This window comes from Tetrao urogallus (genome assembly GCF_951394365.1).
Source record: "Tetrao urogallus genome assembly, chromosome: 2".
NCBI lineage: Eukaryota > Metazoa > Chordata > Aves > Galliformes > Phasianidae > Tetrao > Tetrao urogallus.
This window is the reverse complement of record NC_136814.1, coordinates 17,407,960-17,424,724: the sequence shown is the minus strand read 5'-3', so window position 1 is coordinate 17,424,724 and position 16,765 is coordinate 17,407,960. Positions and strand designations below refer to the sequence as shown.

Sequence of the window (16,765 nt, the reverse complement as noted above, 5' to 3'; positions counted from 1 at the left end):
GAGGCTTGTAAGTTTGGGAGCTAAAAGAGCAAGCTGAAACCAAGTTGTGGCATTTCCCATAGTAGTATTTTTTTAAAGTTCCTCAGAATACAACTGCAGATCCAGTAAGTGCTGTGTTTCCTACTGTAACAAACTCTGAGCGCGTTCCAGTACTACCACTTTGCACTCATGGCCCTTGAACTGAGGGTTCAAGTCTCCTCAAGACTTGGTGATTTTGATAATCAGTACAGCTCTACAACTGCCTGAAAGGAGGTTGTGGCCAGGTGGGATTCAGCCTCTGCTCCTTGGTAGCAGTGATAGGATGAGGGGGAACGGCCTCAAGTTGCAACTGGAGAGGGTCAGGGTGGTTATGAGTTGAAACAGTTCTCAAGAGGAGCAGTGATGCAGTGCTGCAGGCTGCCCAGGGGGGAGGTGAAGTCACTTTGCCTGGAGGTGCTCATGAACTGTGGAGGTGTGGCACTGAGGACAGTATCGTTGGTAGGTGGATGGTTGGACTGGGTGACTTTAGAGATCTTTTCCAACCTTAACGGTTCTGTGATCTCTGGTTTTCGTTTGTGGTACCTGATGACCTGTACGCGGACAGGCTCTCAGGTTTGCAGTCCCTGCAGGGGGCTGACAGCCACGCGGTGGAAGTAGGCGCTGGATGTGGGAGCGAGAGTCGTCAGGAGCTAACGAGGAGTGGGGAAGTTCAGAAAGTGCTCCAGGTGACACCGGGCGCTATTCCGCGTCCCGCCTTCCCCGATTATTTCCCTCGCTTGCGGTTTACGGGCGAGTTGATTCCACTTTCCCTTTCTGCTGGCGCGTGTGTGTGCGGAGAGAGGCGCGGGGCGGTTGAAACCCACCGGTCCCAGTGGGTGCCCGCCGCTGCGGAATATGGCTTTAATCTCCGCCCTGGCTTTCATCAGGAGGATCAAAGACGGGCGGCAGCGCGGGGCCGAGGCCCCCAGACACAGCGCGGGAGCCTCGCTGCCGCTCCCCGTGCCTCGCTGAGGCGGGGGGAGGCGGCTCTTCCCCAGGGGGGCCCGGCCCCGCCGCGCCCGCCCCGGCCCGGCCCCCGCCGCCGCCGGCTGCTCGCCGCGCGCTGCTCGGCACCGTGCCATTGTTCGAGCGGGCGGCCGGCACCGCATTCGGTTCGGGGCTGCGATCTGCTCGGCCCGCGCCTGGTAAGTGCCGAGAGAGCTCGCGCCGGGTGGAAAAGAAAGCGTCACGGTGCAGATCTTGCTAGGAGTACCGCCCGCAGTCGGTTTATTTAAGCCGAAAAGCCGCTTTGTAGCGTAAGCGGACCCCTCCGCTTGCGGGAGGCGAGAGAACGGAGAGAAGCAGCCCCGCGCCACGCTCCGGCTGTCCGAGCAGATCCGCTGTCATACCGGCAGCGGTGGGACCGTGGGCCGTCCTGGCGTAGCCGGGCGCGGGGAGGCTCCGGCGGGACGGGAAGCGGAAAGGAGTGCGGGAGTGCGAAGCTTTCAGAGAAAGTCGTTCTTGGGCTGGAGGTGTGAAACTGCTGCCTTGCTAGGTGCCGGGTGCCCTGCTGCTTCCAGCTCCATGCTTTGTATCTGTCTGAGGTGCCCTGCTACTGTCGGAGCGTGGGGAAGGCTGTTGTTAGCAGCAGATGCTTAAAAGATTTTCCAGTGTAGTTTTCCGATATGAACAGAAAACCTGTTTTGAAAGAGGTCGTCAAGAGGTTCTTTAGCCTGCAGTGTGAGGTGGTGATGTGGTCAGGACAGCGGGAGGGTAGCTGGGGCTGTGTCTTTAGGAGCGCTTTTTGTCTCCCTTTACAGCTGTAGTAATGTAAATGGTACAGCAAGATGAGCCAGAAACCTGCTGGACTTTCAGTACAAGTAACTTCTTTTAGATAAAGAAAGATGTGGGGTTTTTTGTTGGAGTGTGTGTGTGTGTGTGTGTGTGTGTGTGTGTGTGTGTGTGATCCCCATGTAAGCAGGATTAGAGCTATCTTGGGTCAGAATTTTTGCAACTACAAAAACTGAGATATCTTTCATGGTAATGGTATGGTAATGGCAAGTCAGCAAGTTGTGTAAATTGGATTTGGTGTGATGAGACCCTCCCAGCTGTAACCAGTGAGATCTCTGTGCTCTTACATTGTACTGAGGTGTATGTGCCTCCAGAGCTAGGCATGCTTTTCTTGAAGGATGGTTTGTTCTCATCAGGTCCATCTGTATCTCTCTTTCCCTTTCCAAAACTCTGGTTATGTGAAACTCTTTTCTGCTCTTCTTAATATGTATATATTTTTCCATTTTCCTTATGTGTATATGTTTAATTTATTTTAAAATAAAATTTAATCATGGCACAAAACTTCTAGAAAAGAATTTTTAGGGCTCCTTGTTACTTCTATTTTTAGCTTAATCATTAAGAGCTCTGACTTTCTAGCTAAAGCACTGCAATTGATTTCTTTAAGTAAAGCCCGGCAAATGATTTCTGTAAATGGTCTGCTGTTGTTTGTGCCAAGAAAAGTAACTTTAGCTTAAAGGCAAAATAGATGTTTGCGTTTCTTGAGCAATCTTTCCCACCCTCTGCAGCCTTTCCCAGCTCCCACAGCTGGTGGTGGTGGTGGTGAGTGGCTCTGTGTGCCAGCTCGGCAACACTGACTCACCAGTGCCCATCTGCACCGTGAGCTACGCGCTGGCGTGGGGACATCTGGAAACTCCCTGTCACATGAATTGCCATTCCTCAGCCAGCCTGCGATGCAGGAAATGAAATCATGGTGGCTCAGGTTCAGGATGGGACAGCTTCATGGCGGGTCATGCTGTTGAGAGGAATGGAAGAATTGGCTCTTTTTTCTTCTTTTTTTTGAAAAACGAGGTACAAAATGAAAGAGGGGAAATTTCCGTTCTGCAAATCTCTTCTGCTTCATAGCTGTCTTCTAACTACTATCGCATGGTAGAAGTGCACAGACTGCTGAAAGTCTGCTCCTTACCGGGCAGACCTTAATTGGGCAAATGCATATTTATAGACTGCTCAGAAAATAAATTGGCTATAAGCACTGCTCTCAGAAGTAGAAACTGAAAATCATATTGATCCTCCAAGTGAGGCAGTTGCATTAATCACGTAAACCCATGTGCTCATGAAAGAATCTTCCTGAAGATAAACTGTTTGAAATATACCTTAAATACCTGAGAACAAAGTGGAAGGGACAGGGAATCCTTGTTTCTAGAGAGTGCTTGTGTTTTTTAAAGTGCGAGCTTTTCAGGGAAGACCTAGTGGTTAACAGCTGAAGTAGAAAAGCAAGAATCAGGGTATTGAGAGAAACCAAGCACCACATGTGAATGCATAAGAGCTAGAGAATTTGAAAAATGTCCAGCTGAGAGCCAAAATGGAGATCAACAACCATAAAACATTAAAAAGCTGTTTGTCTTGCTGAAGAACACTGCAGTGATAGATAACTAGACGTCTCCCATAAAAAAAGAGTATCAAACACCAGGCACCACCTGTTACTTCTGGAAATGCTAGGAAAAAGCAAGGATGCAAAGAATTTTGGTGATGTGAAGGAGGAGAAAACGCTCCTTAGAGTGGCTGTGCACTCACTGGCACAGCAAATGAAGCCTGGAGAGGATTTATCCACGTTTACAGTTTCAGACCGCATAACCCATTTGCCACATGAAAAACCTCTAGCCTCTTAAGGGACTGTAAGTCCATTATAACATTTCATCTGGAAGGAGACTTAATAGGTAGCTATGGGATTGTTAAATGTTGCTTATTTCAAGAATGCACTACTTTCTGAATTAAACTGCTTTAGATGAACTTTTGACATGAAAAGATTTTTCTCTTTTTTCTCTTTTTTCACCTTCAGGCAGTAAGTTCACACCCGAACCATCGTGCTTTGTAGCGGACAGGTCTGAAAGGACTGCAATACCTGGAACAGTTCATTTGGCTGAATGGTAGGATGCTGGCTGCAGCTGCAAGGCTTTCCATAACTCTTCAGTGAAATTTGAGTTTTGTCCTACCTTAAATTAAAAATAAAATAAAATAATTAAAAAAAAATTAAAAATCTTATGTAACAGTTTAGCTTTATTTCAGTGCAAGATGGAGATTTTGAGTATATGCATCTTTTATTAAAGGTTTTTTAAAACCCCAACAATGCAGAAATTAGCTTTTCTAACGATCTATAAATTATATGTGCTAATATACCAGGTTATACTAAATTTCCACTACATTGTTCCCTCTTGCACTTTTGTCATTCTCAATCTCAATTGCAGGCATTATGAGTCCAGATGGGATTTGTTGAATCAATGTTTCTTTAAGTCTTTTTTTTTTTTTTTTTTTTTTTTTTTTTTAAGGAAACTTTAAAGTGAAGAAAAAATAGTTCAGTTGAAGCCAAAGGAACAGGTGAACTTAATCCAAGTCTCAAATGAACACACTAGTTAGGGAACACCAAATCCTACATAGTTTCAGTGTGGTGCTGCATTACTTTATTTCCTGAAGGGCTTTCAGTGTAGATGGCAGATGTCTGCCGACTAAGCCGTGTTCATTGTTAGCTCTACAAATAATAAAGAGATTACTCCATAAAGCTGTCACTGCGTAGCATTGCCTCTGCAGACTGTGGTACTTTCCAGAGATGATGCTGTTCCAAACTGTATGGCTGAAGTGCCTTCTTAGCAGTTATTGTTATCAAGTGTGGGGTAATTGAAGATAATTCTGGTGTTCTTCCTGTAGCAGTGCAGCTGGCATTATTTCTAAATAGTCATTTAGTTTTAAAATACTGTGTCCAACTGGAGAGGTGAAGAGGGATGGATAACCAAATTATGCATATTAGCATATAGCATATTAAACATCTAGATTAACGGGGTTTTTTATTGCATTTAATCTCCTATTATCTAGAGCTGTGTGTATTAAAACTGGTATTATATCCATCACCGTATTGCTCAGAATGTCTGTCACTTCCAAGCCTTCAGCTGTAAGTTGAGATAATAAAAATGAAACAAAACAAAGTGAAAAACAATCAGAAAACCAAATCAACCAAACAAAACCACAACCCACCACTCTATTAAAGAATGCCAAATAAAGCTACCAACGCAAATGAAAATAAACAGCACAGCTCATTTTGCTTTGAGTGTTAGTGTAAGCCTTAGTTCTTCTAAGCTGCAGTGGTACACAGCACCTCATCACATGGCTACCATAGGCTTGCAGAATAGTTATGCTGACTTTAATACAGCTTGGAGAGAACTTGAAGGTGAGCAGGTGCTTCCATGCTTTCTCAGGCTCAATGAAATTAGGTGGGTAGAGCTCAAGTGCTTCTCAAGGCTTATGAAGGGAAAAATAGTGAGTTTGGTCTATTAATTTTTATAGCTTGAAGTAGTTGCTATATAATCTGTTCACTAGGAGAACTGAATCAGAAGTATGTTGCTCAGATGTTGTGGTGCTGCTGATGGATCTTTGGCTTGTCTTTGAATTTTCTGGTTTCTGAAGAGTCATTCAGATTGTGTTTAAACTGAACATATGCAGCTAGATATTACATCAGTTGAAAATAAGGATTTTCATCTTTGATTATGCTAATTGCTGGCTGCGGTGCTGGCTGGAGCAGAAGCCCTAACTCCCATGTTGCTGCTCAACAGGGCGCAGACACCACAATCGTCCCAACCCTGCACAGAGAGCACTGGTTCTGAGGGCATGAGGTATAACACTGTGCCTGTGTTGTGGATTCACCTCGTGCAGAAATGCCTGCTTTCCTTCACGGAGTGATGGAAAACAGCTACTAAAAGTTATGGAGTGCTGTCTCAACTACTGCACATACAGATGTCCTGGGCTTAAAGTGGAAAGGATGTGGTTTGCTTTCTGGAAGGACTAAATAGCTGCAGCATCTCCAGCCTGATGTTTGGTTGTAATAATAATTTGCGCTGTAACGTTGATTGGTTTACAGTTTCAAACTATGATATAGATGTGTCAAGCTAATTTAGAAAAAGAAATGTAACCCCACCACTGTGCATCCTAACTGTTATATGAGTGAACGAGAAAATAATTAGTCAGCAATGCCCAACGTACTGCTGACCCACTCAGTGGGAGCTTTCTCTGCTTTGCTGTCTGCTAAGGCTCTGTCCACTCCAGTGGTCTTTGAAGCTGCCTGCAGTTCTGACCAAACTTTACTGTTCAAACACAGCAGCATTTCACATTACCAGTGCATCTCTTCAGCCCGAAACAAACTTTAGCTGACCACTTGAATTTACTCTCTGTATTCTGTGAAAAGTCCTCAAGGCGCTTGATGTGGGGAGGGGTACAGGGCAGGAATGTGTGGAATTAGACTCTGGAAAAACCTCCTGCTCTGAGTGCTTATCTAAATGCAAGTGACTTCCCAGGGAATCTGGCTCTGCTCATGATCTAGAACAAATAGCCCAGGATTAATTTTTGTTTCAGAAGTGAAGGATTTAGTTATGTCTCGGGGAGATCCCGCGCAGGGGGGCTGCTGAGGGCAACATTCCTCTGTGCAAAGCACTTTCTGCTCAGAATTAGCATTCAGGCAATTAAATAGCTCAGCTGGCTGGGCAGGCTTAGCACTGAGCACTCTCCAAAGGTAGCAGAGAAGAAAACAAGTTAGAAACTTTCTTGCTTATCTGTCTTTGTGTTGTGTCTTTCTGTAGAGTTTAGTGTCCATAATGCAAACCTTGTACTTTCCGCTTGTATAGTTGTTGATTAAGTTCAGTATTAGATAGCTAACATCACTAGCCAAACTGGTTGTAATGAACTGTTTCTAGTTTTTAAGCAAATGTTGAGTTATTTTTCTAAATAGCATTTATATAATTAGTGTTAGTGTTTCCTCATTGTTCTTTCTCTTTTCTCCTCCCTTCCTATCCAAAAGAGCTATGTTACTTGGGAAGCAGTTTCTTTCATAGCTCAATATGATGTTTCGCCTTTCCTGTTACTTATCAAAATAATTTAACTTATTTTCAAGTCTCATTAAAGCATAGTTATAATTAACACAAGGAAATCAGCTATTTTAAGTTTTGATTTTGAACTAAGCTCCTCATGCACCTTTCCAAAATAAATAGCTTTCACTGATTTAGGTTTTCCTCCAAAAACAAAACAAAAAAAGTCTTCAGCATCCTTTATTTTCAGTTTTATTACAGTGCTTTTCTTAATTGCCTTTGGAATACGTCATGGAATGGATGAGCTTTTAAGTCAGTAATTGAATCCTAGGATTTTCTTTTAAGCTTAGGAAAGACTTATGATTGTATTACAAATTTTCAGTGTTGATAACAGTTCATTTTGAACTTCTGCTAAAGACCTGATCTACCACGCAACAATTTTGACAAAGGTTTGATTCATTTAAATAAGGTGTTTTTAAAAGAGTATCGTTAAAAATATGAATACTCACAATTTTCAGTAGAAATGGGAGGATGAGGAGAGTTACCAAAACCACCACATCAGTGATTATTTAACAATCTGTGCTGTGTGGTCCTCTCTTCTGCTGGCTTTCAAAGAACACAAGCAAACTGTGGTGCAAAGTGTGGATGGTTACGCAGTTTATGCTGGAGTCTATTTTCATAAAGAGTGGCTGTTACTTAGTCTCATACAAAATGATCTTGTTCCCCTGCTTCTCAGCCGTAACTTGTTGGCTGTGACCCAGAGTCTGTCATTTGAGTTACATAAATGCGATTACACCAGAATGTAACTTTTTGTTGAACAAGAAGGTCCTTCAAAACTTTCCTGACTGTATGTGCTAGTCCTTTCCATTTGCCTGTGAGATGATGAAAGGGGTTTTGCTAATTTAAAGGTGATCTCTGAGCATCTGAGAACATGGCAGTTATGTAAACTTTTTTTTATTTTTATTTCTTCAGGAACATCTGTCGTCCATCAAGAACTTGGAGCATGGCAATGAGTGATGTCAGTGAGTCTGTGGTCCTGAGCAATGGCAGCATCTTGTCAAATGCTACCAGCCCAGCTATTGTTGCGGCTAATGATGGAGATGTTGCTTTTCAGCAGCTCCCATCCAAGGAAACACCAAGAGCAAAAGCAAATCCAAATGGCTGTCTGCAATTTAATGGTACAATCAAACCATCCTTTCTGCCTTTAGACAACCAAAGAACTCAGCAGATGCTGTCACAATGCTGCCACCCTTGCCCATACCATCATTCTATAAGTAGCCATAATAACAGGCAAGAATGTCATTCAGTGGTTGGCAGCTCAGCACCATCTCCTATGACTTCGTGCTGCATGCAGCCACATACTGAGTATTCAGCATCTATTTGCCGAAAACACACACCCATATATCAGCCTGCCTGCTGTCTTCAGCCTTCCCCATCCTTCTGCCTTCACCATCAGTGGCCTGACCATTTTCAGCATCAACCTGTGCAGCAGCACATAGCCAGGATAAGGTAAGCAGTTTGCTTATTTTTATTGTTGTTAGTTTTCAGTGTGGGTAACTGTTTCATAAATATTTAAATATCTTAAAAACAACAACAACAAAATCAGAAGATCCAGAAGAAATGAACCAAATTTCTTCCCAGGTGTTCTTACAAGTTGATCTTTGCATTACCAGCATAACTTTTCTCAGGAGGATCCAAATTGGGAACCTAGTTTTGTTGTGCTACATGAATATTTTTGAAGCAAATCAGTTCTTTCTAGAAAAAAAAAAAAAAAAAAAAAAAAGGCTGCTTTTTCTTTGTGGGGGTTGTTTGAAAGCCCATTGTGTCTTTTCCAAAACACAGTGTACACCTACGTTATATGAAGCAAACTACTGCAGAAATAGCTGAGAGAGCACTGAAAGAATGTGAAATGTCTGCATAGTTTAACCAAAACCCATATTTCCCCAAAAAGATGTGCTGGAAAATATTTTCAGCAACTCCAACTGTAAATGTACTGATTGTTTTTTCCTTGTCAGACCATCTGTTTCGGTGAGCTGCCCCCATGTGCTTTCAGTGTATCTTCTAAATTGTGCTAGGACTGAGCAATTTTGGATTACTCCAGGTTTTTAATCCTTTCTGCCCTCTACTTCATAGACACTTACCTCTTTATCTGTTACTTTTGGAGATCCCATGACAGTATCCAAGCTACACGAAGCAATGATCACAAGAGAATGCTACTACAGCCTGCTGGTTCTGAGCAGTCAAGATTGCTGTCAGTCCGAGAGGCAATTTCTAAAACTTGAATTCCCTATTGCCAAACACACTCGTAAGATTTTATGCAAGCTTATTTTTTTTCTGAGTTGTACTTGAGCCAAACTGCATGGTTTTTCACTGGGCAGTAAATGTCTCCTTGTCTCCCTGTTGTCCAACATCTGCATCCTTGTTCTAAAAGTTGGAGCTACAAGTTATTTTCAGATGGTTGTATGTATTTTGTCTTGTTGAAATGAACTAACTCTGAACTTCCAAGAATATCAGACTGGGAGAAATATCCAATGTGGAAAATGTCAAAGTGAATAAAGATTTTTTTTCTTGAGGTAAAAGCAGATGAAAATAAGGATAATGTGAAGTGCAAGTCTGCTTTCCCTGCCAGTTATTCCTCTTACAAATGTAAAAATCTTAATTGTTCAACAGCTTACCATGAAACCTGTGTTTTCCACCCCATCGCTCCTTAATTTTTAAGGAGAGATGAAAACTTTTATGTAACGTTGTACGCAAAGATATGCAGGCGGTTGAACAGTTACTGAATCAGTCAAGCATGCTTTTCACTGTCAAACTGGGTGCACTAATTTTGCTGTTTTTCTTGCTCTGGAGCCAGGACTGTTAAATTTCATCTGTATCCCGTAGTCTTGAGGAGGGGAATGTGATTTGATGTGTAATCTGGGTTTCTGTTCTTGCTCTGAGTAAGAGCACTGAAAAGTTCTTCTTTTGGATAAATAATGATTCCCAGACTATTCCAGAAATACTGTATGTTGGTGTTTTTTGTTTGTTTGAACTCCTCTGATGAGGATCTTGAGCCAAGATGCTTTTTTTAATCTTGTACTTCCTCACTGTGACGTTACTATGTAAATTATAAATAATTTGATAAATGTTCGTCTGAATGTTAGCAGTCAAAATAAGGATAGAACCTGACCTTTAAGCCATCTGTCTTTTTTAGCATGCTCTACATATCCCTATCAAAAGTTCACTGTTTCTTTTCTGGAATTCCTTGTAGTTAATGCAACTGAGTTTTCTCAATGAGATGATGCTTGCAGTATGCAAATTAAATATTTTTATCCATCTGCTAAGAACCATCCAGCCTCTAGTTGCTGTCACTCATTTTCAGCTCAAAATATGGTAAATAGAACTCGGGTCCCTTGCCATGCTGAAGAAGCTGGTGTTATTGTCATGGAACCAAACACTGTCTTTTCTGAGTAATCTACAAGGTGTGTCTAAATGTTACATTCTCTTGTTGCAATGTGAATCCAGTTTAGCATACAGTGAGACCATTGTCAACAAAGACATGCTGGTGGGAGTTAAAAACACAATGCAATTGGGTATAGTCTTGCAGAGGGATAGATGTATGCTCAAGAAGCAGCAATCTGTTTTATCAGTAGTTACTTTGCAGTGCTAAAGAGATTAGTAATGCTGTACACAAGATATTTTTAAATGACTACTGTTCCACACTCTAATTTTACTATATTTTGAGCCTAAAATCTGCAGAACAGCTTCTTTTCCAGGCATTTTTCTTACAAGGCTCATTGGAAATCATCCAGTTTTATAAAATATGCATGTTTTAACAGGGTTACTTAAAATGCAGGTTCTCCTATGTTACATAAATTAAATTCAGAATGTAGTCAAACTAGTTTCAGTTTAGGTCTTTTACATTTAAAAATACACGTTTGAATATTGGTTAGGGTTTTTGGTGGGGGGAATGATTCAGTAGAGGAGGGCGAACAATTTCTGCAAATTGCAAATATGCTTACAGCTCTGGGCAGGTAACCAATTGTTTCAGCATGGCAGGTTTTGTCAGGTTTTTAAGCCCAAGGCTTAACATTTGTCAGTGACCTAACTTTAAAGGAATGTGGATCTGGAATATCATTGTGGATTGGAGTGCATAAAGAAGACATTGAAATAATGCCACACTTGTCCTATCCTCTTAAAGCTGGCTGGATCTGGAATTTTGTAGCATTCAGCTTTGAAGTTTATAAATAAAGTTTTATGGAAATGGCATCTATATATGATAAGTTGAATGCCTGGGGAACTGGTATTTTTTTAGATGAGAAAGGCTTCTTATATAAACAAAACATTTTTAGTGGTTGGTGGTATACAATGTGATGATGGCGAAAAAAAAAATCTTTATTATGATAGCTAGTAAAGCAAGTCAACTGTTGGTCAGAATGGTTCTAACTTTCAGATATTTTTCTGAGGTTAGAGAATATTGAGCAAAGTTATTTTGGTATTTTGTACGCACTGTTAAGATGTAGTTCATTCAAACATGTTCATCCCTCTTTTGTAGTGAACAGGGTATCTTGACTGCACAAACAGTTTCTTTGAAATTCCAGCTGTCTGTCCACATCAGAATGTAACTGTCTGGGGAACTGACTTTGCTTTCTGACAGCTTCTAAACTGATCACTCCGAATGGTACAATTAGTTCTTCTGTATAGGTACTGCTGGAGGATTTTCCACCCTGTCCTTTTGAAAGGCTTATGTTGGAGTAACTGTTTGTGTCTGAAAGCATTTAGGTATAAACAAATGTGTGGGGCTTGGAACCCCTGGAAGGTGGGTGGTTATTGTTCTTCCTTTGCCACCATCTGCTTCTGTCATCATCAGCATCCTTCACTGGACAGACCGTAGAAATGAAGAGGACCCAAACAAGGTTGTTAATCTGTTGTTAAGAAGTGAAGAAGACTGATGCTTGACAACTGGAAGGACCAAGTTAGGAGTCACTAGGGAAGAGTAAAAATGTGCAGCCCAGCAGCATGTTTAGTGGGATGAAAGCAAAATAAAATAAACAGTGCTGGGTTGCGTTTTCTACCAGAGCTAAACACTAAAGAAGTATAACGTCAGAAAACACTTAAAAAACATTCCTGGTATTTTTCAGTATCTGTTATTTATACATGAATGCAGGCATGTCAGTAGGGACAGAAGAGCAAGAATGTGCAGAAAAGGTTCAGTCTTAATTTGTGGAAAGCGCGTGTTAACAATGTGTATGGCTGCTGTATCTGGTCCCAGTTAAACTGCTTCTCTCACACTTTTATCTGAACTTTTTAATGTGAAAACTCAAGTTAAAAAGTGCCTGTATCCTTACTAATCTCGATGCTACCTCTTCTGGAATCTATCGTTTGTGATACAATATAGAAAATTTCTATCTATGGTTTTGGAGACAGAAGCTAGGGAAGGAGAGGTCAGGGAGCTACCAGAAGTGGTGATAAGGAAAGTTCCAGGGCAGTTTTGTGCTACGGATTTCTGTTATGGTTCTGGTATTCAGAACTCTGCTGTATCTCACAGAGTTGTGTGCCACACACAGTTTAAACAACATTACAGCTGTACTTCAGTACTTACATTTTGATACTTCAAAAAGGAATTCTATGGTAATGCAAAGGCTGTGATGATAGAGCATTATAACCACCTCTTACCCATTTTATATTTTGTTTCTAGTGACTTGGCACAAATATTAGAAGCAGAAAGAAATAAAAAGCTCTTGTTTTTTTCAAAAAGCAAGGGAATGTTTGCCAAATACCAATCTTAATAACAAGACTTTGTTATGAAACAGCTCCCTGCTTGATTCCAGGAAAAGGATAATTGTTATCTAGTACATTTGGCCTGGCTTGCAGAGCTGATTATATGTATACATGTGTATACAATAGTTCTTAGGATAGTTTTTTATGTCAGCAACATTAACTGCTCATAAGAACTGCATAGAGATTTTAGACAAAATATTTTCCACCTATCTACTTTCCAGTTTTGAAAATTGTTAGCTTCTGCTATATTTAACACAGAGAATCTTTTCACTTTTTATGCAGAATATGCGTTAACGTCTTTTGTATAATGTGAGTGTTGTATTATAGGTCCATTAAAAACTTAATTCCCTTTCTTTAATTAGATTTTTGAAGATTGTTTCTGAACCTTCAGCTGAAAGGCAGAAGCTGCTGCTGCTACTTCATTCAGTGTTTCACTTGTTGCGAATATCCTGATTCATGCTATAGAGCATGAGTTGCTGCATGTTGGTCATTTGTGTGGAAACAGTACAAATTCTGACTTTAATCTCGTTAAAGTCATTTACTCCACACTACAAAAGGGATTCTTGGTTTCCCATGATTTCCCAGAATGGAGAGGCTGGAGGCAAATGGGAACCACAAATTAGGTGTTCCCATTCATGCCACGGTATTAGCAGCACATTGGCATTCTTGGATTTTAATATAAATGATGAATGGGCAAGGAATGTATAGCAATTTCATGGTTGTTTTTTGTTCTGAATCTGACTCCAAATGCAGATAATCTGTTGTGTGAGTGTACAGGAAGAGCTCTCCCTGTGACCAGACAAATGGTTTCTTGTTCTTTCTCTGGATTTTGTTTTCATGGTACTCAACAATCCAAGTTGTGTTTTCTTAATTTTCTGCATTTTTTTTTAAGTTTTACTTAGTCTTAAGATATTATTCTTGCTGATAATTTAAGAGGTTTCTCCTGGTTTTATTAATCCATTGACTGTTCCAATTCTAATTATTGTACTTTGTCAGCTATGCAAACATCACGCTGCGCTTTGTTAATCTTGCACAGAGCTGAAAGCAAAGAACAGAGTACAGAGACCACAATCTGAAATGAAAGTGTCATTTATAATTCAGTGGTCAACCAAATTAAAAGTAACACACGTAGAAAAAAAATAAAATGCACTTAAAAACAAAGCGTCACAGCTACTTCATTAGGCAGTCCAAGGGATTCTTGTAGGTTTTTAATTGTAGTAATTAAGCATTAGGGTTTGTCTAGAAAAAACACTGCTTTGAATCAAGCATTAATGTGATAACAAAAAAGACCATGCCAGGTTGGTGCTCTGCTAAGGAGCGGCTGGGAGATGCTGGGACCCTCATATCTGTCACTTACAGACTCCAGGTACTGCATGCTTGAAAAACAAACTTCCTGTACCCCAAATCCCTCACCTCACCTGCAGTAGGTTAGTTGACTTTGGAAAGCTGTGTGTAAGTTTCTATAATTGGCTGTGGCTTGTTCCAAAATCATTTGTCCTTCCTCTCTGACGATATTTCAATGTGTTCTTCAGCTCCTAGTAAGTAGTAATCAATGGATGTGCTTTTAAGTACTCAGCGGTTCTGAACAGTGAAAACAACACCAAAAACAAAATTGAAAAAGCAACAAAAAAGTACCCCTCCCAAAAAAACCCACACACATAAAAGAAGTGCGGAAGGATAATGCACGTCTGAGCAAATTCACTTTGATTTTGTTACTCTGAGTTTGATATGAAGTTTCTGCCCATGATATCAGGGTATCTCTCTGCTGAATGAACAAGTGCCTTAAAGCCTTGGCTGTTAATACAGAGTACAAATTACGTAGTACCACTGATTGATCAGTACAGGTAGCAGAACTACAGGTAGAAACTCTAAGCTATTACAACTGATCGCATTTCAGAAACCCTGAACCCTTAAAAACTTCGTTTCCAAAGTAAAAATGGATAATTTCACTGGATCAGGAAAAGTCCCAGTCAGTCAAGTGGATGAACTTTTGCTAACTTATTCCTGGATGGGTTTGATTATGTTACATTTGTATTACAGTCCTGATGTATCTTGCAGTACTTTTTTGGCATCTTAGCTACAGTACTGAAACCATTGAGATGTACTGTAAATGTTTCTTTTTTGCTTGCTCTCCACTAAGTAAGCAAAACAGATGTACTCTAAGGAAATGCAGAAGGTGATGCTGCGTAATGTATGCTTAGTTCTTCAGTGAAGTTACCATATCCAAAGATCCTTTCTTTCTAGTTGCATGCTAAATCCTTTTTAATCTCTTAGTTGTGTTGAACATACATTTGCTTTATATCATTTAAAAATTATGATACTTTAAATGACTAAATTTGCAAACGTTGGAACAGCATCATAACACTAATATGTTTGTTTGAAGTGAAATACCTTGCTGAATTTTAACTAAAACTAATTAATGGTATTTTCATTTACTGTAAGTTGTTAAATATGTAGCGAGGTTAAAATTAGCATTTGTCCCAGTAGTAGACTGATATTTTGGAAGAAACTGGAGGGGAATGTATTCTGTCTGGAAAAAAGCTTTATGTTCAAAGGAGGTCTTCTAAGCTTCTGTGAGCAAAAGCGATTCCTCTGGTGACTTACAGCCACAAATTCCTCCATCTGTCCAGGAAGGAAGAACAAAGCCTGTGCCTGCTGAAGTCACATATATTACACCTGAAGTCCCCCTATTCCACAGGCAAACTTAGGTATGCTTGTTGTCAGTCATTAATGCCTATGAGAACATGGTTTACAGTTTTTGTGGAGAAACACCTTCACAAAAATAGGTGTTCTTGTATATCTCTCTTGTTCTACTTGGTACCATCTGATGAAGGTTTCTGTGCTCTGTATGTTATTTTGTTGGGTCGTGTTAATTTCCTGTCTGTCAGAGAAATACAAGATGTGACCATGACCTTGCATTCCTCCATTCAACTGGGAAGTGTAATAAAAACAGCTTTGAAATAAAATATTTCTAAGGAGGGAACTTTTTGCCAGCAAAACTGCTGAAAACTACTCTGATCATCATTTAAATCCCAAAACGTATCTATTAACTTCACCGTAATTATAGAGAAAAGAAAAAAGACTAATGGTTTTAGGCTTGTGAGGGGTCTTGCAATAATATTAGTCTGCTCCAAACTAGCTGCTGGCTTGTTCTCAAATAATGATTCATGGTGGTATTTTCCTAAGCCTTTTTTATTTGAATAGTTCAGCACTGGTGTTCAACTTGCCATGTGATGCTATATGTGCCCCTGTCTTTAGTGCTGTCGCAGTTAAGTAGGGTTTGTCACTGATTTTAAAGAAGTCTTTTTTTTTACCCATTGTGCATGCTATAGGCCAACAGATGATACACTTTAACTCAAGATTCTGCAATTTAAATGGAAATTATTTTATTAGTGGTGACACCTTCCTTACTGTATTTTTCCTTTGAGAATGATAATACTATTAGTTCGTACTTCCTGTAAACAGAACAAATCCTCACTTGGAACTGAGAAGGCAGGGAAGAATAGAAGAAGAGACAAGAACCTTTATAAAATCTGGTATCTCAGCTATAAAAATGTGAATTGGCAAGCTATTGATTTTTGGTCTTTGCTACAAGGTCTTTCATTTTGCTTAAAATTATGCGTAAGAAAAGTCTTAATAGAAATAATTCGTAAGTGTAAGGTTAATCGAAGGTGCAACGTTGAAATTTCACACTTTTTGATGGGATGAAACAGCAGTAGTTTCAGGTCATCTCTCCCTGACATTCTGGAGAGAAAGAAAAAGTAAAATCTTCTTGGGTTGTTTTGGACATTTTATGTGAGCAAGAACGAGAAAATTTAATTTGGAGGTTTGCAATTTTTTTTTTTATTACAACTTAATTGCTTTGTTTGTTCCTTGAGTGTTAAAATGATAACACAGGAAAGGTGTTATATCTGACAGTGTCAAAAGCTAGCTTAATGTTTTGGAGCAATTAAAATTGTTCTCATGGGTCAGTAACATTCTAAAAACACTAGGATTTTCTTTCTCTGCTGGGATTTATTCCTTATTGCATGTTCTAAGGGAAGGTGTGCAATAAGATGCATATCTCATTCTATCCTGCAGGGATTTAGCTTATCCTTCAGTGTAATAATGGTGAAAAGTTGTGCTTTATCGCTTCTTGCAACCGGATCTGCCAACAAAGGGAATAACTTCCCTCCAGCGTGGCAAAGTTTTGA

General features: G+C 40.2%; 1 protein-coding gene across 1 annotated transcript in view; it reads left to right on the top strand.

The window, feature by feature from the left end:
• Positions 1–7,809: 7,809 nt before the first annotated feature.
• DISP1 (dispatched RND transporter family member 1) overlaps positions 7,810–16,765 on the top strand; it is a gene marked incomplete at its 3' end in the record, with an annotated part of 31,560 nt that continues 22,604 nt past the window's right edge. Inside the window, exon 1 of the mRNA XM_079550019.1 lies at positions 7,810–8,321. Within this exon, the coding sequence (XP_079406145.1) occupies positions 7,816–8,321 (506 nt within the window). The 5' untranslated portion in view covers positions 7,810–7,815. The remainder of the gene's footprint in view (positions 8,322–16,765) is intronic.